General features: G+C 40.6%; 1 protein-coding gene and 1 long non-coding RNA gene across 9 annotated transcripts; both read left to right on the top strand.

Annotated features, from left to right (window-relative positions):
• Window positions 1-368: 368 nt before the first annotated feature.
• Window positions 369-13591, top strand: LOC144079615 (uridine-cytidine kinase-like 1). Of its 6 annotated transcripts, none has more exons than XM_077608303.1 (15): window positions 369-489; window positions 4686-4879; window positions 5569-5675; window positions 6652-6822; window positions 7040-7111; window positions 7288-7477; window positions 7833-7894; window positions 9510-9529; window positions 10503-10601; window positions 10674-10767; window positions 11212-11274; window positions 11356-11478; window positions 11567-11674; window positions 11750-11906; window positions 12304-13591. In XM_077608303.1, exons 1-15 carry the CDS (start codon window positions 440-442, stop codon window positions 12381-12383), a joined length of 1590 nt encoding a protein of 529 aa, XP_077464429.1. In that variant the 5' UTR covers window positions 369-439; the 3' UTR covers window positions 12384-13591. The 6 variants fall into 6 exon arrangements, with proteins under 6 accessions (XP_077464429.1, XP_077464428.1, XP_077464423.1 ...); XM_077608302.1 differs by having other exon boundaries at window positions 11356-11484; XM_077608297.1 differs by lacking the exon at window positions 369-489 and adding an exon at window positions 2089-2974 and having other exon boundaries at window positions 11356-11484.
• A 1333-nt stretch (window positions 13592-14924) lies between these two features.
• On the top strand, window positions 14925-27284 carry LOC144085554 (uncharacterized). Of its 3 annotated transcripts, XR_013304181.1 has the most exons (5): window positions 14925-15068; window positions 18349-18463; window positions 20647-20742; window positions 20815-20884; window positions 26306-27284. It is a non-coding gene; the product is annotated as an uncharacterized LOC144085554 (long non-coding RNA). The 3 variants fall into 3 exon arrangements; XR_013304179.1 differs by lacking the exon at window positions 14925-15068 and having other exon boundaries at window positions 15950-18463; XR_013304184.1 differs by lacking the exons at window positions 14925-15068; window positions 20647-20742 and having other exon boundaries at window positions 15950-18463.
• Window positions 27285-27890: the final 606 nt, after the last annotated feature.

Below are 27890 nucleotides of genomic sequence, written 5' to 3'. Positions count from 1 at the left end.
TATATATATATATATATATATATATATATATATATATATATATATATATATATATATATATATATATATATATACACACATATATACACATGCACGCGCTGATAGAAAAATGGTATACTAATGCTGTCGGTATAGAATGAAAAATACTGTTTTGTTTGTCATCAAAGGTCTTTATCATTCAGTTCGATTCCCACGTGGCTGTCCGTTGGTGGAAGCTCAGGTTGATCATGAACCGCATAGTACTGTCCATGCATGGCTCGGAGACCAAGGTTCTGACGAAGGTGCAGAGTTGCATTGTGGGACATGAAGTTCAATGGGGCCACTGAAGTCACTCTTGTAGTGGTTTACCGGCTCGCCCATTGCCTACAAGTCCCACAATGCCTTAGAGCAAATTCTACTCACATCATCTGATTGTCAGTCGAAATCTTGTGTTGTTAGCATGGAAGAAAGGCTCGTCAAGATGGAGCAGGACGACAAAACTTCTAACGGGTATAACACACACAAAAAAATAAGACAATTCTCTTACCAGCCTAGAACTACTGACGAGAGGCGGGTTGATTTTTATTTGACGACACATTTTATAAATTGCCACCTAACCTGGAAATATGGACTGACACGGTAGCGTATGATCCTAGCATCACTTTTTACCCCCATAAATACTACATACAGTGGCTATTATATGACACTTTTACATTTCATATACTGATACATGTAATCGTAAAGTTGACACGCATGTATACACGGGGTGCCTGCATTTGGTACGGACATGTTCATCGATGACGTCCACGAAACAGGGTAGGCGATTTACATAATGTAACTATTAAAGTAAGTAGCATTAATATAGCCAGTTTAAAGTGGGAATGTCCATGAAGAATGTCTCATGGAAACCGATCGGTAGCAGGATGTAGTGGCATATACATTTGGGTTTGGGCTGAATTTTTCTAAGATTAATGGCGTTTAAGTCAACTTGTTCAAGTGTTGTTTATATAACTAAAGGTGTGGATGTGAAAGTGTCACGTTGACCCAGTTTTAGAGCTCCACTATTTCGATTTGGATTGGTACTTAATGGGGCCACAAGATGGTGTTACTGCAGTGATGTGTCCACTGAGGAAGAAAAAAAAATGCACTGTAATCAGACTGAGACTATAAAAGCTGTAATAGCCATAAAAATTGCATTCCCTCCAAACAAACATTTTTCTAAGAGATTATCTTTTTTTTTTACTGCTCACTTCTATTTACAATGGACCCTGTTCCATTTGCTGGGGAAAATGAATGTAATTCTGCCCATATGTGGATTGCCTGTACCTTTTGTGAAGTAATTAATTTTCATCCATGCAATGGGTTACTGTATTTTCTGTATTTTAGGTGTGTCTGCTTTCTAAAATAAAATTTTGTAATGTTGTAAATTTGTATAAAAAAAATAAAAAAAATGAAGGAAACAATTCCAATTTGAAATTTGTAGACCTCAGAAGGAGGTTCCCACATTTTAATCCATCCAGAGGCAGGCCTCAAGTTATCACCGACTTAATTGCTACTCTTCTGTTATTTGTTATTTACTTTTTTGCACTATGCCAATTTTTTTGTGTGAGCTGCTCACTGTCAGACCTCCAAATTGAAATGGATTGGCAATCTATCAATGTCAGTGGAAGCGAATGAGCTAAAAGGAGCAACGTGAACAGCTACTTTGTGTATTTGACATTTTAGCAACAAAACCGTTCTTGTCAAATATCTGCCGTCTCATTCCTGTGCATCGGTTATTTAAGTAACATCCTCATCGATGAATGGTGTAAATTCCTAAACCTAGCTGTGAATATATTGATTTGTGTGTGTATTTTGCTGTGGTTGGTTGGCCGGGAGGGGTGTCAGCTGATGAGAAGGGTTGGAGTGTTGGATTTCATCATGCTGTTTATGAAGAGTGCGGGTGTTTGTGTGTGTGCGTGCGTTTGTGCGTGTGTGTGTGTGGGGGGGGGGGGGGGGGTGGTATTGCGAGAGTCACTTGTGAAAAGATAGTGTTTGGTTTCATCCAGTGTTGCCAGATAGGGCGGGATCTCGCCCAACAGGGCTCCCAGTCATGGTGGATTGGACGTCTATTACTCCCAGTAGAAACCACTTCGTTAATGAAATATTAATGTCATTTAGGTGTTTTTTTTTTTAATTAAATGAGTTTGTTTGATCTTGTCTTTGAGCTTGATACTGTCTGATCTGGCAACCCTGGTTTCATCCTAGTGTGCGTGTGAGAGAGGAACTGAGGCACTCAAGTCACATGAGTCCCTGCAGAGAAAAACAAAACTCATTCCTTCCAGCCGCCCCTCTATTTTCCCTCAAATCTTTAGTGTATTCAGACACTCGCTTGGAATAACAAGTCGTTTGTTCCATTTGGTCTTTCTTGGCCCCGGTCGCGATCCTCCAGCTACTTATTTCAGCCCCAGCTGCACTGTGCACGCGCACTGTCAGGCGCAGATGTCGCGCGCGTATTGACGTAAGCCGGTAGAGTCTTTGGCGAAGCTGCCGCTATTAATATCACCTAATGAAGTTAGTCGTCAAGGCGGTTCGTCCTCTTGCATTCGCTGTTCGTGGGGAGGAGGAGAAGGAGGAGGAGGAGTAGGAAGAAGACTAGGCGAGGGGGCGGCGGTGCTGTAGTTTGACACCGAGCGCGCCACCACTGCCTCCTTCCTCCGGGCGCTTTTGCTCTGCCGAATGAAAGGAAACAGAAAGCATGTCGGAAAGTTTCGTTTCTTATTCAGGCTGATCACCAGACCCCCTCCTTGTTTCGCTTACCCTTTCTCTTTTTTCGATGCGCCGCACCATAAACGCACCACAGTGTATATACACATATACGAGTGAGTGTGTCCGTCTGCAGTTCAATCAAATAAAATTGGTGGAATATCTTGGGTGGAAATCGACATATGAGCTGTTTACCAAATTACCCAGGAGCCAGAATATCTGGTTGCTGGACACTGACATCTGATGGCCGGTAAGTGCACTTTATTTGATCAATTTGTGATATGCCCGTGTTTATCTCACCGTTGTAGTGATTGTTTTGCTCTCTGTGCATGATTGGCTGGTGACCAGTCGGAAGTGTACTCATCCTTTTGTCCCTCGTCACCCTGGATAAGCTCGGATCAGTAGGATAGAAAAATAGATGGACGTTTGTGTCATATATTCTTGTCAGTTCTCCTGAACTCGTTGAAATTGATATACGTCCAATTCATTTAAACTTGGAGGACTGGCTGTGAGTCCTCATCTTTCAATATTACTGAAAAGGGAGGGTTGGCAGCAACTGATGGGCATCTCATGCCATCGATGGCCACCAAGGAGTACATCAGTACTAGTGTACAGCCCTCTGTAATTCTTTAGTGTATTCAATACTTTCTTTTGGGTCTTTGTTCACAAGCTTTGTTTGCTTGTAGCTTGTGAGCTGACTTGCTACTTTTTCACACCAGTATTGAGCATATCTGCACTAGTTATTACAAGACGCGAGTACTACAAAACACTGTGTTGTTGTAGTCTCTTTTGACTGCGTGTAAGTAACTCCATGCAGCAGACAGTCACCTTAAAAAGAAACTTTTTAAGAGGGGTCTTACTGTGACTGATGTTGACCTTGGTTAAGATTGTGCTTTTTCGGTACAATTGAATAGTTGCTGTTGTTTCTGCGTGCATGCACGCTAACCGACTCAATCCTTGCTGAAGTGACCCTTCTCCGATAAGATAAATGTTTGTATGCTTCACCTCTAAATGATTGACACTCCACCTGGCGACAATATAAAGTTAGGAGTACACACTTTAGAGAGAAAACAGGAACTTTCACATGAAAGTATCTATACTGTGAAGCAATGGCAACTAGCTGTTTACAGTCTTCACTGGGAGAAGTTTGGATAGCTCTCATATTGCAGTAAGTTTAGGCCCCTCAACATGGGCAAGTTATAAAACCATGTCAATGGCTAAAAGTTAACTTTATTTTCTGTTTTTTTTTTTTTTAATGTTTTTAAACAATTTTTTAAAAACTTTTTCTTTTACACTGGCCTTGTGTTGTTGTAGATTTGATTCTTGAAAAATGAATTCCATCTCTTTGAGCTGACACACTGAGGTTTGAGATGTTTTATCCTTATTCAGAATGTAGCATGCACAATACCAATTAGCACAAACAGCTGAACTGTTGTCATGGATTCAGGCCGGTTTGTGTACTTTGGCACTTGTCCACTTAAACTACAGTAGATTGGACAAATCTTTTCTGCAAGTAAGAACTAAACATTAACCCTCAATCTGCAGGAGTTCACCACACATTGAGTTTTGTTTACTGTTAACATGGCTACCAGTTACACAATGATGAGCTGGTTGTCTTGGGAGTCTTTGTTTTGTATACCACCGTTTCCAGACTTGTATACGCTACACCAACTTTTTCGGTTATTTAATTTCTTCCACTGTGATAAAGTGTCAAAAAGAGCCAAACTGCCATCTAATCAATATATATAGCAACCTTTTTGGACACACAACAGAGTCAAACTTAATGTCATTTTAGCCATGTTGTCCCGATCAGCTTGGACAACGATGGGTCTACTGTGATTGATTAGACTAGTAAGATTCTACTCTGTACTAAAAAAAGACCGAGAGAGGTAAAGCGTTAAGTGTCTGGATTATTCCTTCTCACTAAAGCAAGATTACAAAATCCTCTGTTGTCTTCCAAGCGGAGCTGGTGAGGGATCACTGGACCGCCTACTGCCTTCAGTGAGCACAGGCCTTTCGCCCCGCAAAAGGACTACCAGTCAGTGCAAGTCTGAACCGCCTCTCCTCCGTACCTCCAAGCGCACCATTTACACCGCTGGGCGTCCCCCCTGGTACAACGAGCATGGCACACAGTCCAAAGAGGCTTTTGTCATTGGTAGGACAATTCAAACGTGTTGAGAAATAACTGTTTTGGAATTTCTGTTTATCCAGCCCTATCTCTCATAGACCTTAGTGTTTGTAATTATTTTTTATTACCATAGACAAACAACTTGCTTCCCTCCTTTAGACAATGGACTTGTTTGTGTCATTACAAAAACATGCAATTGACACTGCTCTGCCAGATGCAAGCCATGCCCTCTTGCTGTTTGTTATTCTCCAGATAGTTAACTCCTACAAATGCCGATACCGAATACTCTGTGTCTCTTCTCGTACTCATAAAGACGATTTAAAAACTACGACAGACGATACCCTTTACCAGTTGTACTATTCTATACTCTGAATATGCAGTGTGTAGTTTGTGGAATGGTAAACAGAACCGTGTGTTGCTGCAAGTTTTTTTGTTGACACTCCCGGTTTGAAGTTTACACTAAAACTAACAGAAAATAAAGATTACGCATTGCTAGCACTACCTTAAGGCTGAGTCTATTTTTAAAGTGTAGATGAGCTGATGAATGCACCGTGTTCCTTGCTTTAAATTTAAAGAAAAATAATAATAAAAAAACAATACAGCTTTAATTAACAAAGTGCTACATAAAAATAAGATGTAACAGGACATGAACATTGCATGCTAGTACTATGTAATATCATAACGCCATCCACTGTTATGTCCACATTGTTTCACAGGGCTGTGTGGTGGCAGTGCCTCAGGAAAGACAACCGTTGCTAGAAAAATAATTGAAGCCCTCGACGTTCCTTGGGTTGTCCTTCTGTCAATGGACTCATTTTACAAGGTACGCAATAGCTCACATCATTAAAACATGCCGTTGAGTGGAATGAAGATTGATTGCATTTTCATATGAACTAACCTGTTCCATTTATTTAATCTCTGTCCAGTCTGACAGGTTAGTACCCCGAGGCCTAAAACAACGCTTTAATGTTGATGAAGGGGACAGATAAACAGAGTATTTTGTTTTAGTTGTAGGAGTGACAAGAAATTATGAGAAACTTTTCATATTAGAATATGGAAATGTCTAAGAAGAGCAAAGTGTGTTGAGGAGGGCCATCGTTTCTGCACCACTATGTACCCACCAGCCCTGTAATTATGTAACTGTCACCGTAATTGTTGGCGCTGGCGGCCTGCACAGGTGCCACTTTTCTCACTGCTGTGGCCCGGAGGCTCTACATCGAAAACATTTCTGGAATGTGTTTAAGGTTAAATTCACATGCTTATTCGAGTCGAGTCAAATGCGAAGTGTAAAATAATGTTCTCAACTCATTTTGTTACTTAACAAAGGGCTTGCCCTGAAATCCTCAATATCCAAATGCCAGCCAACAGTGTGGTTTTAGTGGCAGACCACCTGGTGCACAGGTCACCATTGCACATGATGTCTCCTAAATTTAGTTCTACCCACTTCTTCTGCTCTTGGACCGGAATCTTCGAGCAAGTTTTCCTTCGATGCGGTTTCCCAGTTAGCGGTCCAACTATGAATTTGCATTAAGCAGAAACACTTTCTTTTGAGACCCTCGACCCATTTGTTTACCACAGTTTTATACATAGCAGTTGGAGGTCATTTCCGGCCACGAGGCAACAAAAACTAATTTTAGGTCTCGATCTCTCAGTTCAACCTTACAATGACAAATATCATAAATGAGGCTGAATGAGGACACCTGAAGCCATTCTTGACAAGTTTTTCCAGGCGAGCAGGCATTGCAATAATGCTGTACGTGTATTATTAATGAAATTTGGTTCTGCTGGTTTACCCGCAGGTCCTCTCTTCAGAACAGCAGGCCAGGGCTGCCAGGAACGACTATAACTTTGACCACCCTGATGCCTTCGACTTTGATTTGCTGACACACACACTGCGAAAGCTAAAGCAGGGCAAGAGTGTCAAAATTCCCGTGTATGACTTCACAACTCATGGAAGACAGAAAGAATGGGTAAGGATGAGTGTGCACTTTGTTTAAAAATGTTTTTGGAATGGTCTCGCCCTATCCCAGATTTTCCATTTTTACTGATAGGCCTGTAACACCTACTTTCCATGATGTACTTTCTGATTTTTTTTGAGATGATGGTTTATTTAAAGACAAATCAATTGTATATTGTTAGTATTCTTAAATGTGCTCACAACTTTGTCATGTTATTTATCACCCACAGAAAACCGTCTATGGAGCCAGTGTTATCATCTTTGAGGGGATCATGGCCTTCACAGATAAGGAGCTCTTGCATGTAAGGCCAAGGTTCTTTTGTAACAACCTGCACAGACTTCAATGCATGCTCTTAAACATGTTTTTTTCCTGTGTGTGGGCCTTTTCACTTATTGTCTGATTGTTGTCATTTACCATAACCACAGACGTACTAATACTGTACATTATTCCTCAAAAACCTTTCATTGTCTTTTGAAGTTGCTGGACATGAAGATTTTTGTGGATACAGACTCGGACATCCGGCTTGTGAGACGCCTAAGAAGGGATATAACTGAGCGAGGCCGCGACATAGAGGGTGTCATCAAACAATACAACAAGTTTGTCAAGCCAGCCTTTGAGCAGTACATTGAACCCACCATGCGCCTGGCTGATATTGTTGTCCCTCGTGGTACGTTCACCGTCAATGCACCCGGCCGGCAATTGCATGACATTTGGCAAGAATTTGCCTAGAACAGGGGTGGCCAAACTATTCCACAAAGGGCCGCAGTGGGTGCGGGTTTTCATTTCAACCCATAAAGAGGACACCTTTTCACCAAACTGTCCTACAAGTGCAGTCAGTGGATTGCAGTCAGGTAGTTCTTGTTTTCTACAGAAATATCATTGGTCAAAGTGTCTGTGCTGGATCGGTTGGAACAAAAACGTGCACCAACAGCGGCCCTCGTGGACCAGTTTGCCCACCCCTGGCTTAGAAGTTATTTTCATAGTACCAGAATAATCAAGCTTTTTTGTTCTGATCCTGTCAGGTGGCGGGAACATGGTGGCCATTGATTTGATAGTGCAACATGTCCACAGTCAGCTGGAGGAGGTGAGACAGTTTATAATTCCGACCTAAATCATGGAAGATACCAATTCAATATAAGTGTACGTCAAGGCTACGGCCTCTGCCGGTGTTGTTTACTAGAGTTTTTCCAAGGGCCTGTGCAGTTCTTTCACACCAGACTTACAAGAGCAAACCTCGTCAGACCGTGCTTTTTTGTGCAATACTGTATAGAAAATGACTTTGATTTTTACAAAGTTGCAAGGATAAAATTTCAAGTTCCTGTGATGAAAATCCCATAACATATTTTAAGCAACCAATATCCTAATGCTTTTGGGTGATTTAATGCTCTAAAAAGGGCCTCCCGCCTTGTTACTCTAGTCCACGTGGTGTATTTGAGAGTACTTTCCTCATGTACTGTAACCACTCCCTCTAGCTGTGAGAAAATGTGCTGCACTAAAGTTGGGCGCAGTCGGGAATTATCAGTCTGGATCTATTCTGAAAGTGTTACCAGAAATATTACCAATTACCTCTCATATACAAATATCATAGATGATTAACAATGATACATACTTAAAAATATGTTTGTGAGAGGTTTTACTTTGAGATCTGTCAAATTTAATTTTAGCATTTTTTAGTAATATTGTTGATTGATGGTTTTCAATTTCCAAAACTGACGTGCACCAGAATCTCTCCTTTTAGGGAGGCTATTCCCCAGCACTACACATGCACCCTCATGATAAATTGCTCTCCCACTCTTTTCTCACAACACTGCCATCCCACCATCTTCCACGGCTCAGCGCGAGCTCAGCGTCAGGTAGAGTGGCCTTTATCCTTTCTGTCATCCATCCTCTTCTCAACATCCGCCTTCTTTTCAAACTGCTCCTGCATCTTCTTACCGCTAGCCGGGGAGAAAGAGAGGGAAGCAGCCAACTTCTGTCCTCACCCATCTGCTGGCTGCAATGTGGCAGCACCAAGCGTCACAACTGCGAGCCTATTTGAAATCTTTATGACCAAAGCCGTGGCCAGGTTGCATACACAGGGTGCGGTGAATGTGACGCAGCCAGCATTTAAAGTGAGGATGTTGGTTTTCCCTCTTTTAGAGAAATGACAACACACACATTCTTGCTACCTGTCTAAAAATACACAGCAAATGCAACATCTGACAGACGCATCCTCTTAGTTGCATCAAGACAAAAAGTGACAAAAATAAAGAAAAAAAGGGGGAGGGGTCTTGCTACAATTACACAAATCAGCAGCTGAGTTTCCAGTGCCCTTGTTAGGAAGTGCTGTTTTTTCCTTTAGGTAAACAAGCCACAGCACACAGAAGTAGCACTGTAAACTATAGCATCAGAGAAGTGGAAACAATACCTACGTATTTCCATCAATCTTGACTTTGAGTCTTACTCTCTTGTTTAACACTAAGCTATAAAAGATGCACAGCTGCATAAATTAAAATAGACCAAGTGACAACATCCACAGGAATAGTCATGGAGCACATGTATAGCTCTCTCGTCACTGTGAAATTGGCATGTCTTCCGTTAATCCACCTTGATGTTGTGCCCTTTCATTTCTCTTCCCCTTATCTGTTCTCCATTTTTTATGTGTACCCCCCTCCTCTCCCCTGTTGTCGACGTTGTGTGTCGTGGAAAATTCCCCATAGAGGAAACTTCGCTGGGATATGTGAGCAGATTTGCTATGATTTCTTTTCTTTGCATCTAGCTAATCTAATCTCAGTGACATTGTTGGCACTGTGGCTGTCATGATAGTCACCACAACTGCATCACTACTTGCAACTGTGTGCGTAGTTTGTAGCCAAGGGGTAAAAGCCCTTAGGCTAACAAGTCTTTATATCCGAACATTTATCATCTTGGAGAACTATTACAATTGACTGAGACCAAATCATGTCAAAGTAAAAAGGATCCAACTTGTGAAACACACACATTGGGAGAAATTTATGATTACTGTATTTTCCGCATTATTTATATATATATATATATATATATATATATATATATATATATATATATATATATATATAACTACATATACATATACATAAACTACATATACATATACATATGCATATGCATATGCATTTACATACACACAGATACACACATACACTTTAGGGTGCATTGCATTACAAGGTGCGGTATACTTAATAAAAGTAGTGGTTAGGTTTCATTATGCATCCACTAGATAAAGCTGCGCAAAAGTGAATGTCATACCATGATTGAAAAATATCCATATATTAGGGGCATCTGATTATAACACTGTCGTCTTTTGAGAAAAATTGTCCTTATGTTTCTCCTTATAGTGTGGAAAATACAGTAGTTCTATTATTATGGTCTCTTTTCTGTTGTAACTTTTTTACCAATTGAGGCTAACAAAGACACTGTGTGCTTTTTTCTTTGTTGTTGCTCTGCTTTTGCAAATCGATCCTAAATTTATTTCACAACTGAAATTTTGCTCTACTCTGATTTTTGTGTGTGCCTCTTTCATGATACTACTGACAAGGTTGAGTGTGGTTTTTGGGGCTTAATGTGTGCATTTATGAATGTGCTCATTGTGTGCTATAGTCACATTGAGTGTAAAGTGCCCTTTCTTTTCTGCTCCTCTAAACGTGAACCGCTATTTGTTGCTGTGGTGACAGGGCAGCGCTGGCGTCCGCACACCAAGCCCAACCACTCCCCCAGACGCTCAGCGTACTCGAGAGTACACCCCAGGTTAAAGGCATGCACACCATCATCAGGTAACAACAGAAAGATGACAGCTTCCCACCATGATAGCGTGTATGAAATCTTTTCCATGTCACCTCATTTAGGAACAAAGAAACCAGCCGGGATGAGTTCATCTTTTACTCCAAAAGGTTGATGCGTCTTTTGATTGAGCGAGCACTCTCCTTCCTGCCATCACAGGTGCTTTAGACCAAGCCACACAGTCACTCCACTCACTTTTAATCAATACATACTTCGCGCTGAGATGAGCAAAGCATGTGGTTATTGGATAAACGGTTTGCGATAACATGTTTTCTTGAACTGGAATGGTATTAAATGGACTATTGTTAAATTTTTGTCAGTCTCTAAAATAGAAATGGCATATATACAATGGAACCTTGTTATTAACTTTTTATTTATCTCAGCTTTTGTACAATGAGTTTTCTGCCCAAACCTTGCTCTTGTTAACTTTAGCTTTTTACCAGTAAAATTTTGGTAATTTGCACAAAAATATAATAATTACACAAGGACCTGCCATCCACAAATGTGTACCGCTGGTGTTTAGCTAAAAGTTTGCCTAGATGTTGATTGGTGACTGGTTTAGAGTTGCTTGAGGTTATTTAATTAATGTATATATTTACACAGCGTCACGTAGTCCAGACACCCCAGGGAGAGGACTATGAGGGAAGGACTTTCCACGGAAAGAGGGTAATGTTTTGGGTTCCTTTTTACTTTTGTTTCATGTTTTGGACCTTCAAGAACATTTCTCTATACCATTTTCCTATGTAGATCACTGGCGTGTCCATTTTACGGGCAGGGGAGACCATGGAGCCGGCTCTAAGGGCTGTTTGCAAAGATGTCCGCATTGGAAAAATTCTCATCCAGACCAATCAGGACACAGGAGAACCAGAGGTTCAGGTTTAAAGTCATACGATGCTGTTTAGAGCCATATAAGCAGTTTAAAATATTGCTGCATCAATTCACATTGTTTCTTACGCAGCTTCATTACCTACGTCTTCCTAAAGACATCAGTGAAGATCACGTCATTCTGATGGACTGCACTGTCTCCACCGGCGCTGCGGCCATGATGGCTGTTCGAGTGCTACTGGTGCGAAACGGCTCCCTATTGTATGACAACAGTAAGGAAGGGTAGGCCTCGGCTTATCGGATGCTTCTGTTTCAGGATCACGATGTACAAGAGGACAAGATTCTTCTGGTGTCCCTCCTGATGGCTGAAATGGGCGTGCACTCGGTAGCCTACGCCTTCCCTCAAGTGAAGATCATCACCACGGCAGTGGACAAGAAAGTCAACGATCTGTTCCACATCATACCTGGCATCGGTGAGCATCTCACTAGCAGCATAAAAACGGTCTTTCAACGTTACATCGCAGTTTATATTTTGCACTGAGAGATGAGCATTCACATTCAATTCATCTTGTGTATAATCTGAGTTTGAAAGTGTTGGGGTAATTAGAGAAATCAACCTTTTACTAGGCATTTCCTAATTACAATTTTCAATGTTTAATAAAGGACCCACAAATTGTCACCAATATGCCATAATATTGTAAATTTTCCCATTCCTTTTTCTTTAACCAGCCAATCTCTTATGTTAAAGTATTTTGAATAAACCAACCGTTCAAAAACAATATTAATATTCGTTTATCCTCCATTAAATTACTGTGTGCACATGAGAATCACAAAAGTTCACAGGTCAATTTAATCTTTTTTACATTTCAGGAAATTTTGGGGATAGATATTTTGGAACCGATGCTCCACCTGACTGGAGTGATGATGAGATGGATGAGCCCAGTTACTGATTTTTTTATCGATCACTGGCCGTGCCCTCGATTATCACGTGGTGGCTTGCAAAGGGCAACTTGATTGCTCTCTTGCGGAGCCCCCAACAAAAATAATTATGCTGTACAGTCACTTGTTGTAGTGTTTAAATTATATTATTCATCATGATGTTGAAATCTAAAGATATTTTTGTATAGCTTGTTTTAAATGTCCTTAAGTCTTGATAGGCTTGTGTGGAAACATTTGCAATGACAACAAATGACGCCTTAAATGCCTCATACTGTGGACGACACACTGAATGCGAATTTGTACATGGCGTGCAGGAAACGTAGTAAGGTATTATCTTATTATTATCTCTTACTCACGAGCAGTTAAATCAGTTGACAAACTAAACTTTCACGTGCACTTTCAAAACGACTCTTTGTTCCATCGGAAAATGTGTAGGTGTTTTGTTTCATTTTTTTTGTTCTGGTTCAAACCTTTCCTCTCGGGTGTCGAGGATGTTTTTTTGTTTTTTTATACCTCTGAATTTCACAAAAACATCTATACATATAGTCCTACATATGACTCAAGACTGTCTAGTTAGCCCGCAAGCAGGCAGACCATAAATTTTAGATTAGTGATCGACCATAGCAGTAACGAGCAAGTGCTCGTTTATGTTAGAGCCGAAAGAGAGGAGAAGAGCAGCTATTTTCTTCATATCGGCAAGTCAAATTTAAAAAAAAAAGATGATACCGATATTTGTCAAATGTCCAAATATCAGCCCGACCGATTATCGGTCATCACTAATTAAGAAAGATTTTTGAAAGTGACATCATAACACTCAACACATTTCTCTCTGTTGTGTTTTTGGTCTTATTGGCATATTTGGTTTGAATTCCAAGCCATAAAAACCTCAGTATAATACAATCAGTATTTAAAACATCAGTTCTTTGAAGCTGTTGCAGGAAAACATTGCTCTTGCATAGTAGACCATAGGTTATTCTGTAAAAAAAAAAAAAAAAAACAATTGTCAAAGATGCGACTTTTTATGCTACATTTTTATTTATTGTGTAGAACATTTTACAAGGCATGGTTGCATTAATAGGTGCAGTCAGGTCACTGTAAAGGTTTTGTCACTGCTCAATGCAAGAGTTAGAACATCTTGTTTTAATTCATACCTTTGCACTGTTTCGTTTACAACTTCTGCATGTTTTTTAAATTTTAAATAAAAGTGCAATTGTTTTAATTGTCTTTGTCCTTTGTGACACCTCAGGGTGACAAAACAACCTTTCTAAACTAATGAACATCCTTACAAGAAGCTATTTTTCAAATGACACCCTAACATGACCGAAAGTAACTTACGTAAATCTCTCTCTATATATATATATCTATATAAACATATAAATATATATATATATATATATATATATATATATATATATATATATATATATAAAATTAATATAGTATTATATATATATTATATAATTAATATAGTATAATATATTATATATGCATGCATGTTTTGGGTAACCGGAGTACCTGTAAAAAAAAAATAAAAAAAAAAAACATGCAGGCACGGTGAGAACATGCAACCTCCACGCAAGAAAGTTGGATCCCACAGGGTTCTTGTTGTCTGTCTCTGTGTGTGGCCTATGACTGGCGACCAGTTTAGGGTGTAGTCTGCCAGGATAGTCTCCAAAGGGCTGCGAGCGAACTTGTCAAGGTTAAGTGGTGTGAAAAATGAATGAATGAATGTTAAATTGCCAAAATAAAAAAAAACTTTTACTTGATATTCAAAATGTTCAGGTATTCAGGACAGAAAGGGTGCCGGAATGTCTTAATTCCCTATTTCCTCGAATGTTATGCATCTAATTAGTTTTACTGTATTTCATTACTCACACTTTGACCCCACGAACAACTTGGAAGTAGCAACGACAATCAATGTGAAACCCCAACTCACCTAAGCTATTTTTGCTTTCTTCATATTCACAAACATTAACAAAAAAGACAATGTAACAGGAAGGATATTGTGGTTGTCCCCTTCTCGTGGAAAGTAACCTTGGTATCTTCCATCACTTTCCATAATGACCACTGACAGCTGTCAAGATGTCGGCCGGAGTAAAGTATGATTGACGCACGCCTGATGAGCCTGATGCCCAATTACAAACCCGCAGCCTGTCAGACACATATTGACCTACAAGAAGAGGAGGAGGATTCTGTGAGTGAAGGACAGTCAAAAGACGAGAGGAGAGCTAAGAATATCAGCCGACTTGTTTTCTTGTTCTTCTGCAGCTGTCAGAAGATGTGAAGGCGAACATGATCAAAATGTGCTGTGCATTTTCTAAAGCATTTTCTGTCAAGACTCTCTCAATGCAAATGAGGAAACATTGCTCAACACAACTGCATTGAAATTTCAAGACGAGACTATTTCCTTGACATCGGTCCGTTGAATGATAGTGTCAGTGGAAAATTTAGCACCAGCAATGAAACCAACAGGAAGGCACTTCAAATGTGCGCATATTCGTATGAAGTACATCCCCGTTTATAGTCGAGGCGTGCAGGTTACGATGAATCCACACCAAGATATATCAGGGTTATATTCATCTCCAATTTGTTCACATCTTTGACTTCATTTTCTTCTCAGATTTGTCCCGCTGCTTTCCAGGTCTGCTGATCACGTCCACGACCTTCACGCAGATGTGCTTCCAAACGGCTAAAGAGTGAGTGAACTGTGTGTTTGAATAGTTTAAGTACAGTCTGCTGGGCCTAGAGTATTGTGATATGGATTGAGTTCCAATTGTGGTCTAATCCAGTGGTTCTCAAAATTCATATACCTCCAAAAGTACTTGGCAATATATTGATTGATATTAAAATACAGCAACGTAGGGAAATATTTGCAGCTGTAATCTGTAACGCATGGCATATACAAAAAAAGAATCTTGTTCACTTTGAATTGTCATCTAAAATAGCTGAAAACATAACATTAATTGTCTTGCAAATCTGATAAAATTACATCAAATGTTATTAAAAATGACAGAAACAAACAACCTAAGAGTAACCCTAAAGTTTGATTTTTTTCTCGGGTAAAACAAAATTAAGCAGTTCATTTGGGTGCAGGTTGGCAGATATCTTTTTTGCCTATAAATCAAAGTTACTAACTGCAAAAGGGTACCGCTCTAAAATATTACTAACTTGACGCACATACCGAGAAAGTGTTCTGCCATTACCCTGAATTGCTTTCCTTCACTTAACTAAAGACAGAAGTCAACCTAATCACATTTTCAAGTGACATTTAATCACATTATAAAGTGGAATGTTAAAAAAATATTTCCCCCCCCAAAATCTTAACACGATAATGACTTTGTTTTTCCTCTTGTGTGGCAGAATGACATTTTCCTTAACTTTTGAGCTGTGGAAAAACAAAACAGTATATCCGCGTAAAGCCTCAGTTTGCAGGAATATATTCAACTGGGTCATTGACGAGTTGTCCACACCATGATGAGAGATTCTTTCTTGGACTGACTGACCCGAGAATGGTTTGATTGCTGACTCAGTCTCAGGTTTGTCAGCCCATGAAATAGCAACTCACCTCTACGGCAACATGGACAAGGACGCCGGAGGACCCCAAACATCTAGACGAGTTGCGATTGTTCAGTCTGATCTTTTCACGATTTGAAAAGACCTGATAGAGAATGCTAAAAGCATTTGTGCTAGGGCTCTTGAAGGGTTGAGTTTATTGGGAGAAAAACTCCAGTACGCTGTGGTAGTTCATGGTTAGAAAGGACTCTAGTAAATAGCTCGATTGGAGTGCTTTAGATCCATAGACATTACAAAGCAAGCATTCTATACCTGAGAACCAGAGAGTTCTAAAATAACCTGGTATGTTTTGCAAAATTTAAAACCAGTGAAGCTGGGATGTTGTGTAAACAGGGAAGAATAATTGGATAATTTTCAAATCAATTAATTACACCACAATGAGGAATTTGAAGCCTGAAAATTGTTCCCAACAATGTTTGGCAGGGAAATGTGTTTACCACGGTGTTTATTCAATTTTCCTTTGAGTGGAGATCTTTCACGCTCTTGCTTGATACTTAATTGCCACCTGTTTCCAATGAACCTGTTCCATGTTTCAAGTTTCAAGTGTTTTAGGAGCGTTCCTTTGTTGCTCCCGTTCAAACTATTTTGGAACGTGCCGCAGGCATCGAATCCAAAATTAACGAATACTTACTAAATTAATACAAAAAAGGCTAATACTGTAGGGACTGTTATTTTTATCTGTCTTGTTGTGGGCTTGATGGGTAGAAATGTAACCGTGGTGAAGGCTAATTAATGTTGGCAGTCATTACCCAGAGTGTGTTCCGTGGTTTAAAGTTTGCTGTGACTTGGGCTCAGCGATGTAACGAGGCACATTAAAAGTAAGTATGAAAATCTAGCTATTTCACCCACTTTTCCTCTTAATTGTCATATACTACAACAATTGGACTTAGGTAGATGATAATACATAGTGTCCTTCTTGTGTATTCAAAGATCTGTGAATCATTGTATTCTCTTATGTCTTCCTTCATTTCATCTGCCATATTCTAATTTCACTGGTATTTGCAATTCATTGTTGTACATCCGTTACATTTGCTGCAAAGTGAAATCATTGTTTAGAGTTGTTAGGCCTAATGAAGAATTGTGACAAGCTGATTGTAGTACAAAGATGACATCCAGCTTTTGACATTGATGGATTTCTCTGTCTAAATTTGAAAAACACACAAGCACACATAATTTTGCAGTTACTAAATATAAACCATATCTAGTAGTATATATACTTACTACTCAGACTTGGTCTAGAATAGCATGATATCCACCAATAATAACAACCAGTAGATGGAGTAATACACTCACGAGCCAATGAATGTGGACAGTTGTTGACTCTGAGCTCCTATTTTAGTTGTGTTAATTTGTTTCATTTAATTTCGTAATTATTGGGGGGTAAATTAAATTCTCCACAGCATTACTTTGTTTATTTATTCATTTTTACATTTGAACAGACAAATACCTTAATATAAGATTGAATTGTAATGAGTACCACCAGCATCAAAAAGGTGTTAAACCTGACTAAAATGTGTAACAAATTAAATAAAAAAAATATAAAACCAAAACATTGAGTGTGCCAATTTTGAATCCTGCATGGGATTCAACAATAACATTTAAAAAAAAATATCTACATTTAAATACTTTTTCATTAGTCGTGAATCACACTTTTTAATCTTCACCGTGTATAAGTGATAACTGCTTATACAGCTATTACGGATTAAGGCTAAAAGATAAGATAAGATAAATAAGCTCTAACACAGGGCTTTACTGAACATGAGTGAGGTTTTACCCACTCTAGGCACTTGCTGCACGTGTATATGAGTGTGTGTCAGTGTGTTATGGGGTTAAAAAGGTGTGGCGGGAGCTATGAACTGAGGTCACGTTGTTCCATCCGCAAGGAGGGGAAGAACAGTATGGGGGTGGTTCACTTCCCCTTTCCCCTACCCCGCTACTTCCTGTCAGCACCACAACCGTTGACCACACCCTTCTCTCCCCTGGCCTTCAACCCCTATGTCGTCTCACAAACACGCGCACTCCCACCAACACACTCATAGGCGTTAGTAAACACTCCCCACAAACTCCTGAAGTTTTTTTCACTCGCATACCTAAACAAAATTCACGCTTCGAAGCTATTCAAATGCTTCTCAATACTCAATACTCGCTACCAAAATGATCTGACAGACTGTAATGAATATACGTATATATCAATGTGTTGTGATTGTGTGAAAGGACTGGACAAAAAGACAACAGTTTGTCAGTAGTGAGTGAGGTTATTCTGAATTACATCCCTCACACCTCAGCCTCCATCTGATCCTGTGTATGCCTTGACAACCATTTCTTTGCACAACAGGCCAGCTAATTATGAAGACAAGTTTCAATGCCTGTGCGTGTTTGTGTGTGTGTGTGTATGTGTGCAAGAACGCTGGTATGCCACCGTGCTGAAGTACGTTCTGATACGGCATTCTCATCAAGGACAGGCCCTGTGTAGATCTTCATCTGTGCTTAGCAACAGCCGAGTCACGCAGGAATGGAGGTGAGCAAACCTTGCAGCATTCTCCATTAGAAGTATTTTTTTTTCCATTTTTAATATTTTAAAGTAACTTCCAGGTTCAGGGATATATTAAAAAGAAAATAGTTTTCTGAGGAAGTAAAGTTCTCTAGAAAGACCATGGGATCCTTTAAAAATATTTTATTTTTAAGTGCCCTTATAAACCACGCTAACATTGCATAGTTTTCGTTGTGTGAACACTAACATTGTTCTCAAATATTAAAAAAAACAACACTGTCAGTATTATTATTATTTTTAAACGTGTTGGAGATCTAAAGAATTGTACCGAAAAAATAGCAGTTCCTACGGATGAATAGCAAATGCATGGTATTACAAATTAAAATACAACGTAGTGGCCAATGATGATTTTTACACCTCTGGAGTGAGTCCGTTTTCCACCAATATTAGCACCACACTTTGAGAAAGGTTATCAAATTATCAACAACAATTTTGAATATTGTTTAACCTAAGTCGAAATTGTCCAAATCTTTGGAGTTTCAACAACTCAAATGGAAAGACTCAACTTTCTGTTTTTTAGTATAGTATAAATTGTCCTGTTTATTAAAGAATGGGGTGGAAATTAAATCAGGTGTAAATACAAAAATGACCAATTCTGCTTTTACAAATGCTGCAGTAATTCTAAATTTGAACGTTCTGATGCATTGCCAAATTGTCCTCCACCCTTCGTAGCAAGACAGTGCAGAGGTACCTAATCAAGTGTCAAGCGTGCAGGTGAAAACATTATTGGTTGTGGCAAAAGGAGGTGGAGGGAGCTGTCTTCCCGTAGGGAGACAGGAGAAGGGAGTGAGTGGATGTGGGGGAGTAAGCCAGTGTGGGGGCAGTGAGGCCATCTGGACTGTGAAGAGGCTGAAGAAAGGGAGTGTGTGTGTGTGTGTGTGTGTGTGTGTGTGTGTGTGTGTGAGTGAGTGTGTGTGAGTCTGTGTGAGTGTGTGTGTGAGTGTGTGTGAGTGTGTGTGAGTGTGTGTGAGTGTACACACATGAGAGGAGAACGAGAGAGAGAAGACACCAAGTAACAAAACATAGTAGTTTTAGCTCAGCCATCTTGTGTGGGTCACTATCACCATTAAGTACCTCGGGTGTCCCTGCCAGAATCAATCAATTATTGTAAAAATGAAACCGAATAATGAGACGGAAGTGCCAAATATGCAGGATGTCCTCGTAAAACCAACAACCCACCCAAGAAAAAATACTGTCCAATATTGAGCCTTTTTTCACTCCTATAAATAAGTTCTGTATATTCAGTAACTTTAGCATTACCCTGAGGAAATTCTCTGATGTTTTCAATGACACTCTGACCAGCATTCTGTCAGTCGTTACTGGAGGCTCAGTGGGTGATTTCAAATGAAATATTTAAAATGACGTTTCATGAATTTCATCTCATAATGTGTGGATAGTTAGGATATTGTCATGCTGTGTCATTTCTCCATGTGTGTGATCTGTTGCTCTGTGTGTGGGGGGGAAAATGCCGTTAACACGTATAAATTTATGGCAACGAATCTTTTTGGTGCATGTTTTTTGTTGTTTTTGTTTTCCACTGTGTTGCCGTGGGTGGTGGTAAATATATAAAAAGCTCATGCAGGCATAGTGACACCCATGTTGTCTTTTGAACAGTACAAAGCGTCAAACACAAACATGTAAAATGATAACACTTTCAAAAAGCTACATTAAACTACAACTCATATCCAGACGCTGACACAATAACTGTCTTACTTCTTTACTTTGCACACTGGGTTTACTCACCTCAGAGTACACTTAAAGTGAAATTATGGATTTGTTTCTAAATCTGTTATACATGTTTGGACATCTACTGTGATTTAGTTGGGCAACCGGTCGGCAGTAACATTATTGTATAAATATTGTATAAATATATACACTATGGTTTGTGTGTTCATACTGTATTTTGATCACACTCCACATTGACTGTTTAGTCCTGACATGATTTTATGTCGCTTAAGATAATATTGTTTTCACAGTGCGTGAGGTGCTATGTGAGTGACCGTTGATAATCAGTAGGGCGTGGATTTGGTGTATTCATTGGATATGCCCACTATACAGGAGAGAAACAAGTTTGAATTTTTTTTAATGATTTAGTCATTAAAAGTTATCTTGGTCAAGGGCAACATGGAAATGGATTTATTTTTTTCTAGCCCAGGGAGAACAAATCTTGGGCTGAAATTCAACGTGCAGAATGTACAATGTCACCCTGAGGCACTTAAAAGCTTCAATTTCAGATAATTATCATGGTATGTATATGTTGATGACATTAATTTCTAATTATTCAGACTAATATTTATTCATTGTTCACATCTCCACAGGTGTGATAACAAAAACTTTTTAAGCGATGCTCCACAACTGTGTCCAAGTCTACAAGTTGATTACAACGGGGTAGGTCAATAAGGTGCCTTTTCACTCCAAATGTGTAAATAGTAAACTTTGCACTAAGACAAATGTAATGTCAGCTGGTTGAACACAAGAGCAGCTGTGTTAGCAAACTCACAGGTGAATTGCAAGTATCAGCCTAAACTTTCATTCATTGGTCAATTGACCCTCCTGCCCTTACCTCCCCCAAACCTTGTGACCCGGTCCCTGTTCATAACCCTGTCTCCCATCCCCCATTTGTTGTTGGCGGAATCAATAAACCTCCAAGGCGAGCTTCCCTTTAACATCCATTGCCCCACAGTCATCAAACTCATCCCAACAAAGAAGTCAACGGGTCTTCTCGCTCCGTCCCTCCGTCCCTCTGCTTGCTGAGGCACCTCTCTCTGAGCCCCCGACTCGGTTTCTTTTCGCCTCCTGTCCGGGTTTTGTCCGTTCCAGAGCTGGCATGAAGCAACGCCGGCTGGCGTATTGATCTGGGTTTCTATTCACCTTCAATCCCATCCTCTCGCCTCTTCGTGCTCCCCAGTGTGCTGTAATGCTCCAACCTCTTTGATGGCTGTGTTTGTGTCTGTTTGTCGGTCTGCTGCTCACAAATGTCTCCATTTACTGTAAGCTCCACCATTTGTCTCACTGTCTAGCTTACACATGCATTCTTGGAAAGGAATCTTGTTTCTCACAGATGTATTATATATATTACAAAACTCTAATCTCACCCACAGATTTCATTTCACACATTTGTCAGTCTTTTCATGACGTGTATGCATATCATACACATCTTTTTGATGTTGTTTTTTTGTAGTACTTATTTCACCCAAAGCCATTGGTGTTAAATTGTCATTTTAAAGAAAAAATCCACTGGAACGCTTGGTGTTTTATGTTGACATTTTCATCCACAATGTTGACAAGTACATAAACACACACAAAACACTTGGCTGAAGGGAGGAGAGAAGTCGTGTAGGAGGAAAAAAAATCAGAGGAACTGCTGAGAAGAGCAGGTGGAGGTGAGGGGGAATAACCAGTGCTCCCACATGCACAAACTAAAAAGCTGATTCGAGAACACAAATGAAGTCAAAACATTAAGAGTGCCTCACAGAGAAAAAAAAATGAGCACACTGATGCAAAACGTGTGCTCTCGGCTTTGTCAAAACATCGTGACCTTTGATCTTTTTTGTGTGTATATACCCGCAAACACTTAGGTGTGTGCTTGCACACATGCATGTGTGAGATTAGATGGTCACGATTTTATGCCACTTGTTTCCTCCCCCGCACCCAACGCTCCCTCGGTTACGAGCTTTAGTCATCTTACTTGCTAACTGACATTTTACTCTCTAGTGGAAGTCATTGTTAATAAATTATTTGATTGGGCAAAAGAAAAGTGGGTTTTTTTAAACAAAAAAAGTCAAATTTGAACTAAAAAAAACCTTGAAAAGGATATAGGGAAAATAAATGGGGAAAATAAGGCTGGTCTGTCAGGTCTCAGAAGCTGTAGGCGTGTCTGCTGACTGCGCTCAAACCACACCCTGCTCTAGCGCCAACCGTCTGTCAGTAAACCAGGTCCATGTCTGTCCACAAGTCCTTATTTTCTTGTCCAAGCGGCTCATCTACCATGCCAGCGAGGCTTTGTGAACACGTATGCGGCGTCAGAAGCATCTACTCTGTTGTACAGAGGTACCTCTATCTACCAAATTATTTTTTTCTGGAAGTGGCTGCGTAACTTGGATTTTCTTTTATAGGTAGAAGCATATTTTACATTGAATTTGCATAATTTGTTCGACGATCTTTAATACTAACCACCTTAACCCCGAGGTCAACAAGGTGTTGGGAGATAGCAATGGGAAAGCAGCTCAATCACGACCAAAAAAAATGGATAAAAGAAGTATATGTACTTATGTTTTGGGGGATGGCTAAATTCAATCTATTGATACTGTATCATATTCACAAAGACTGAGTCGCCCAAATGGAGATCAAAATGGAACTCTGGGTGTGTGTGCGCTTAAATTTGTGATGGGGTGTAGTATTCTCTTTATTTGGGCGTATCTTCTCTGTATAGAAATACCCCACGAAACGTACTACACATTGTAATCTTTATCCAATTGTGCACCCCTTCCCCATCTTCCGCTAACTATTGCATTCTTTTTATTGGAATACTGCACCCGCCCCCTCCCCAGGCCTGCAATTGCCTCATCTTGCTTTCTTGTTGCTTTTAGAGTAAGCAGCTTAAACACCTACAGGGTGTGACATTGCAGCCCCACGCTCCTACAAATGTAGTCAGAGCATGCGGAAGAAGGCGGCGTGGAAAAAAATGGAGAGCATTTCATGTATCTACCGTCTCTGTCCTGCTCTGCTTGGCGTAGTATAGTAAGACGGTCCACTCACTGTAAGTCAGGCTTGAGCCTGACAAGTCATCGAAACCTCCAGACCAATGTTCCCTCTAATTTTTCGTTGGTCTGAGCAGAAAGTCAACCTCCCTGAGCGCACCGAGTACCAGTGTGAGCGACATCATCGGTACTCGGATGATTCGCCTAAAGACGTTTCGCCGACGGACGTTTGACAGACGGGCAGGTCGCCGAATGAACGTTCGGCGGAACGTCCATTCGGCGACCTGTCCGTCTGTCAAACGTCCGTCGGCGAAATGTCTTTAGGCGAATCATCCGGTCACGACATCATCATTGCTCGCTATGGGCACACCAGTATCACACCTGCCACAAGCAGGTGCATGTCAATGTTCCCTCTAATTTTTCATGTAAAACATGCTGTAAAACACGAAAAACATAAGTGGACAGAGCTACTGCCACTGGCTGCCGCTTAAACGGCGCCATCATGGGGAAAGGGGTATAAAAAAAATAAAATAAAAAAAAATAAAAAAAATAAAATAAAAAAAAATCCGATTTTTTTTTTTTACTGCGCGCCATATGATTGCTGCTGCGCAGAGAAGACGAGAGTAGTGCGCAATTGCGCACGCGCGCAGCTTAGAGGGAACACTGCTCCAGACCCACCTCATTCGCTCGATGTCTCCAAACACCCTGCCCGTCCTCCTTTTCTGCACTTTCCTCCGCTCAGCTCTGCCACGGGCACCAGTCCCCAAACTCCAAGGTGATTATGACAAAAACGAACGACCCCCGAGAGACGGGGCCAGCAGAGATAAGCGAGCAATAAGATGGAGTAGAGAGTGGAGGGAAAAAGGGAGGAGGAAAGCATTGAAAATGTATGATGTAATAGAGATTTAGATTAAGGTATGTAGGTGTTTGGATGGGTGGGTTTAGTTAAAATGTGCGGTTTTGTAAGTGGGTAGGTAGGTAGGTAGGTAGGTAGGTAAATTTGAATTGAATTGAATGCTTTTATTGTCATTATACAAGTATAATGAGATTGAAAGATCAAATGGTACTTTCCCTTGGTGTGGAATGGGTTCATGACCTCGTGTGGTCAGTTGGGTCAAATGAACCAGCGGCACCGGGCCCAGAAAGGTCATTGAAGGGACAGGGGAGGCTTGATGGTGAGGGGTGGGAGTGCGCCGTTAACCCCTTTCCCTGCGTGGCTGCCTTCAGAAAGGAGAGAGGAAATGTAGCGAAGGAGAGGAGATGAGAGGTCATATTATTGTAGCGTAGCAACCCAGGTTTGAGTGTGGGCTGAGGCGAGCCACAATATATAATATTGCTGAGAGGTTAGACAGTTTAGAGGAACCTTTCAAGATAGATGTGGAAAGAAAGGTGCACTTTCTGCATACAAGAGGGGGAGGAAAGCCAACAGAGGGGGTGGGGGTGAACGCAGTCGTAGAAAAAATATAGCCAAGCTACCCATCTTCCTCCAACACCCCCATCCTCCGCCTCCTACTTCATCCTACTCTCTTTCTCTCCCTCAATTCTCTCTGCGCTTAGAGCATCATTAAAACAAGTGGAGTTGTGTTCGGAGCGTTGGGCTACACTGAGACGGTGACCTCCACAACATGGAGACGTTCTTGCTTCGGGGAAGAGAAGGTCGTGGTGTGCTCCATGCCTCTCTCTCTCTCTTTCTCTCTTAGTTTACACCTCACATTTCCAGTGAAGTAAATAAGATTGGGATGTGCAAGAAAGTAGAGAAGGGGATCAAGAGGGTAGACGTGTTAGAGCAGGAGATCGTGGGCCTTAGAGGAAGAACGTGCAATTTGATGGAGATCGTGAAAATATAAATTAAGTGAAAGGGTTAGCTTTTTAGATCGTTTTCATCAAACCTGGCCAGCAACTACCAGATGCATCTTTCCACCGGAGGCCACAGAGTCCAGCGGGTTAAACGAGGACAGCGCTGCGTGTCACTGTCACACCAGAGCAAAATGTGTGGGCAGCAGGCGCAACTATAGTACATTTCCCCCTATCCTTCATATGATTACAAACATCCGCTAAATCCAATCACCTCCATTCACCCTCGAGGCCACCCTAGAACTAAGTCCTTTTCAGCTCCGCATTTTTAACACTATCTGCTTCCTTCCCTTGCTCACTGATTAACGATCAAAAATGGCCTCCGAATCTCAAGCGTCTCTTTCCCTCCTAAGGATGACTCTTGGTTTTCCCGTCACTGATTTTAGTGTCACTAAGCTGTGCCTTCACACATTATGTCGTCTACCGCCTTGTGCCAAATATTCCTTTATGAAACCTTTCCCCAAACCCCTGCGTGCACCTGGAAGAGATAGTGTTTTTTCAGCCGCAGGCTCTGCTTTCAATACAGGCAAGGCTGAGATGCCACAAGCGGCACACAGCTTTTTCCACACTAAATTGATAGCAAAGGCTTGTGGATGACGGCTCCTGTTATTTTTATGCCTGTTGTAGAGTTTTGTGCTATGATTTTTTTTTTGACCAATTACTTTGTCATGTTTCTCAGCAGGGAAGGTGGGTGATAGGTGTCAGCTCCGTGTTTTACTTACAGTGTAAAAAGTCTTGAATGCAGTTTATAAACAGTTCACATGCCTATTGGAAATCAGAAAAGTTTTCAACTTGTGTCATTGACATACGCCGTGAACCTCTTATTATGAACATGCAAATTAAGCACACAGTATACAGCATTTTTCGCAGTTTTTCACGTTTCGTCCATTTTTGCGGTGTATACCGTAAAAAATTTGAAAACACAAAAAAACGTGCAAAACGGGGAATACAGTATATATTTTATATTTAACAATACAATATGGCCTGATTGTCAAGGAAGAAGAGCGTTTTGCCAACAAAACAAAACAAAAAAACAATAATGTGGCTAACACATAAATTGACCTTCTGAGTTGATTGCCATGATAAGTGTCTGTGGGTCCGAACAGACCCGTAAGTGGCCCAAATGATGGGAGGTGGCAATAGGCGAGGTCACGGAGAGCAACTGAGGTCATGCTTGTCGTGTCAGGCATATTTGAGTGCAATGTTGGCGTGAGAGAGCGCGGCGGCTTTACTCAAAGCAGCTTGTTTCATGCAGGGATTGTGTTAGGAGACCCTTCTCATGCCGAGGAAGAGGAGAGAACCGTGCTCTGGCATTACAGACCTGCATTCTTAATCCACATGGCCTGACACGCTGTTATCACAGCGTTATCCGGGCCCTCGGCGGCCAACAGTCTGATGGAGGCCAAGCTCTGAGCCCTGCCGGACCACACTCGACACATCACTCTCTCTACACAATCTGAACGCACACTCTCTTCTCCATTAACCTTGTCAACTTCCTTAAACATGCAGTAATTCCTGATCATGTGCTTAATTCCTAAGAAAGCAGAGACTGCACTTCCTCATTACTGACTCACCTACACACACGTTCCAGTGTATCGGCAACAACAATGAACAGAGCTGCACAATTTAACCAGCTCTGCATAGCAAATAATACATTTATAAACACATTGTAATTGCCACTATTGGTAAAGTTTGCCTCGTTATGTCTCATGTCAACTCAACAAGTGGAATTGCTCAAAACTGTTGCCAAGTGATTCGTTACTTGATTCGAGGCGGTGTTTTCCAGGCAAACTTTTCTTAAAAGTCCAGTTGTGTTTTTCCTGTTGTGACCACGAGATGGGGTGGATATACCTGAGACCCTGGCCACTAGAGGACCCCCATGGCAACAGATGCCACGCATGACATCCAATGCGTACTTACATCATAACACAAAAACGCATGTCACTTTTGCAATAAGAGGATTACTTTATAGTACATATCATGGTAGATTTAGGGCTTTCAAACCAACCCTTTCCTACCCTCTATAAATCTCTACACAAATAGAAATAATATTTGAAATCGAATAAAAACTGTTGATCATCACTTTAAAATTCATTGTTGCTTATTAAAAGTGTGATGCCATTTTGTATTAATTATCAGATGTTGCCATTTACACATAAGCGTAATGACATTTATGTTTAACTAAACTTGCTTTAACTCACTTGATTATTAAATTGTTTGTACTTTTGGTGGCATTTATGGATGGTGATGTGTCATTGATTTTTGTGCAACCAGTCATTTCAGTTTGAATAAATTGTACATCATTTTTTTTCAATAACACCCAAGTAAAGTATAAACAAATAAAAAAATAATAAATAAAGTTGAATCAAGTTGAGGCAGCCCAGCGACTGAGTGGTTAGCGCGTCGGCCTCAGAGCTCTGGGGTCCCGGGTTACAATCCAGGTTGGCCCACCTGTGTGGAGTTTGCATGATCTCCCCGGGCCTGCGTGGGTTTTCTCCGGGTACTTCGGTTTCCTCTCACATTCCAAAAACATGCATCGTAGGCTGATTGGACACTCAAAACTGCCCCTAGGTATGAGTGTGAGCGTGAATGGTTGTCCGTCTCCTCGTGCTCTGCGATTAGCTGGCCACCGATTCAGGATGTCCCCTGCCTCTGGCCCGAAGTCAGCTGGGATAGGGTCCAGCACCCCCGTGACCCTAGTAAGGATAAAGCGGTTCAGAAAATGAATGAATGAATAAAGTTGGCAGGTAATACATATGATACATTTAAATATAAACAACATTGAATAAATAACGTTAAAAAATGAACTTACAGACTTAAGATTCACAAATTACAAGTAT

Source organism: Stigmatopora argus, chromosome 1 (genome assembly GCF_051989625.1).
Source record: "Stigmatopora argus isolate UIUO_Sarg chromosome 1, RoL_Sarg_1.0, whole genome shotgun sequence".
NCBI lineage: Eukaryota > Metazoa > Chordata > Actinopteri > Syngnathiformes > Syngnathidae > Stigmatopora > Stigmatopora argus.
Note: the sequence above shows the minus strand (reverse complement) of the source record. Positions and strands in the feature narration are given on the sequence as shown.

Coding starts and splice junctions, on each gene's coding strand:
- LOC144079615 (XM_077608297.1), top strand. CDS start 2,907: ATGAGCTGTTTACCAAATTACCCAGGAGCCAGAATATCTGGTTGCTGG. Junction 5,676..6,651: donor CAATGGACTCATTTTACAAG/GTACGCAATAGC, acceptor GTTTACCCGCAG/GTCCTCTCTTCAGAACAGCA. Junction 10,768..11,211: donor TCTCCTTCCTGCCATCACAG/GTGCTTTAGACC, acceptor ATATTTACACAG/CGTCACGTAGTCCAGACACC.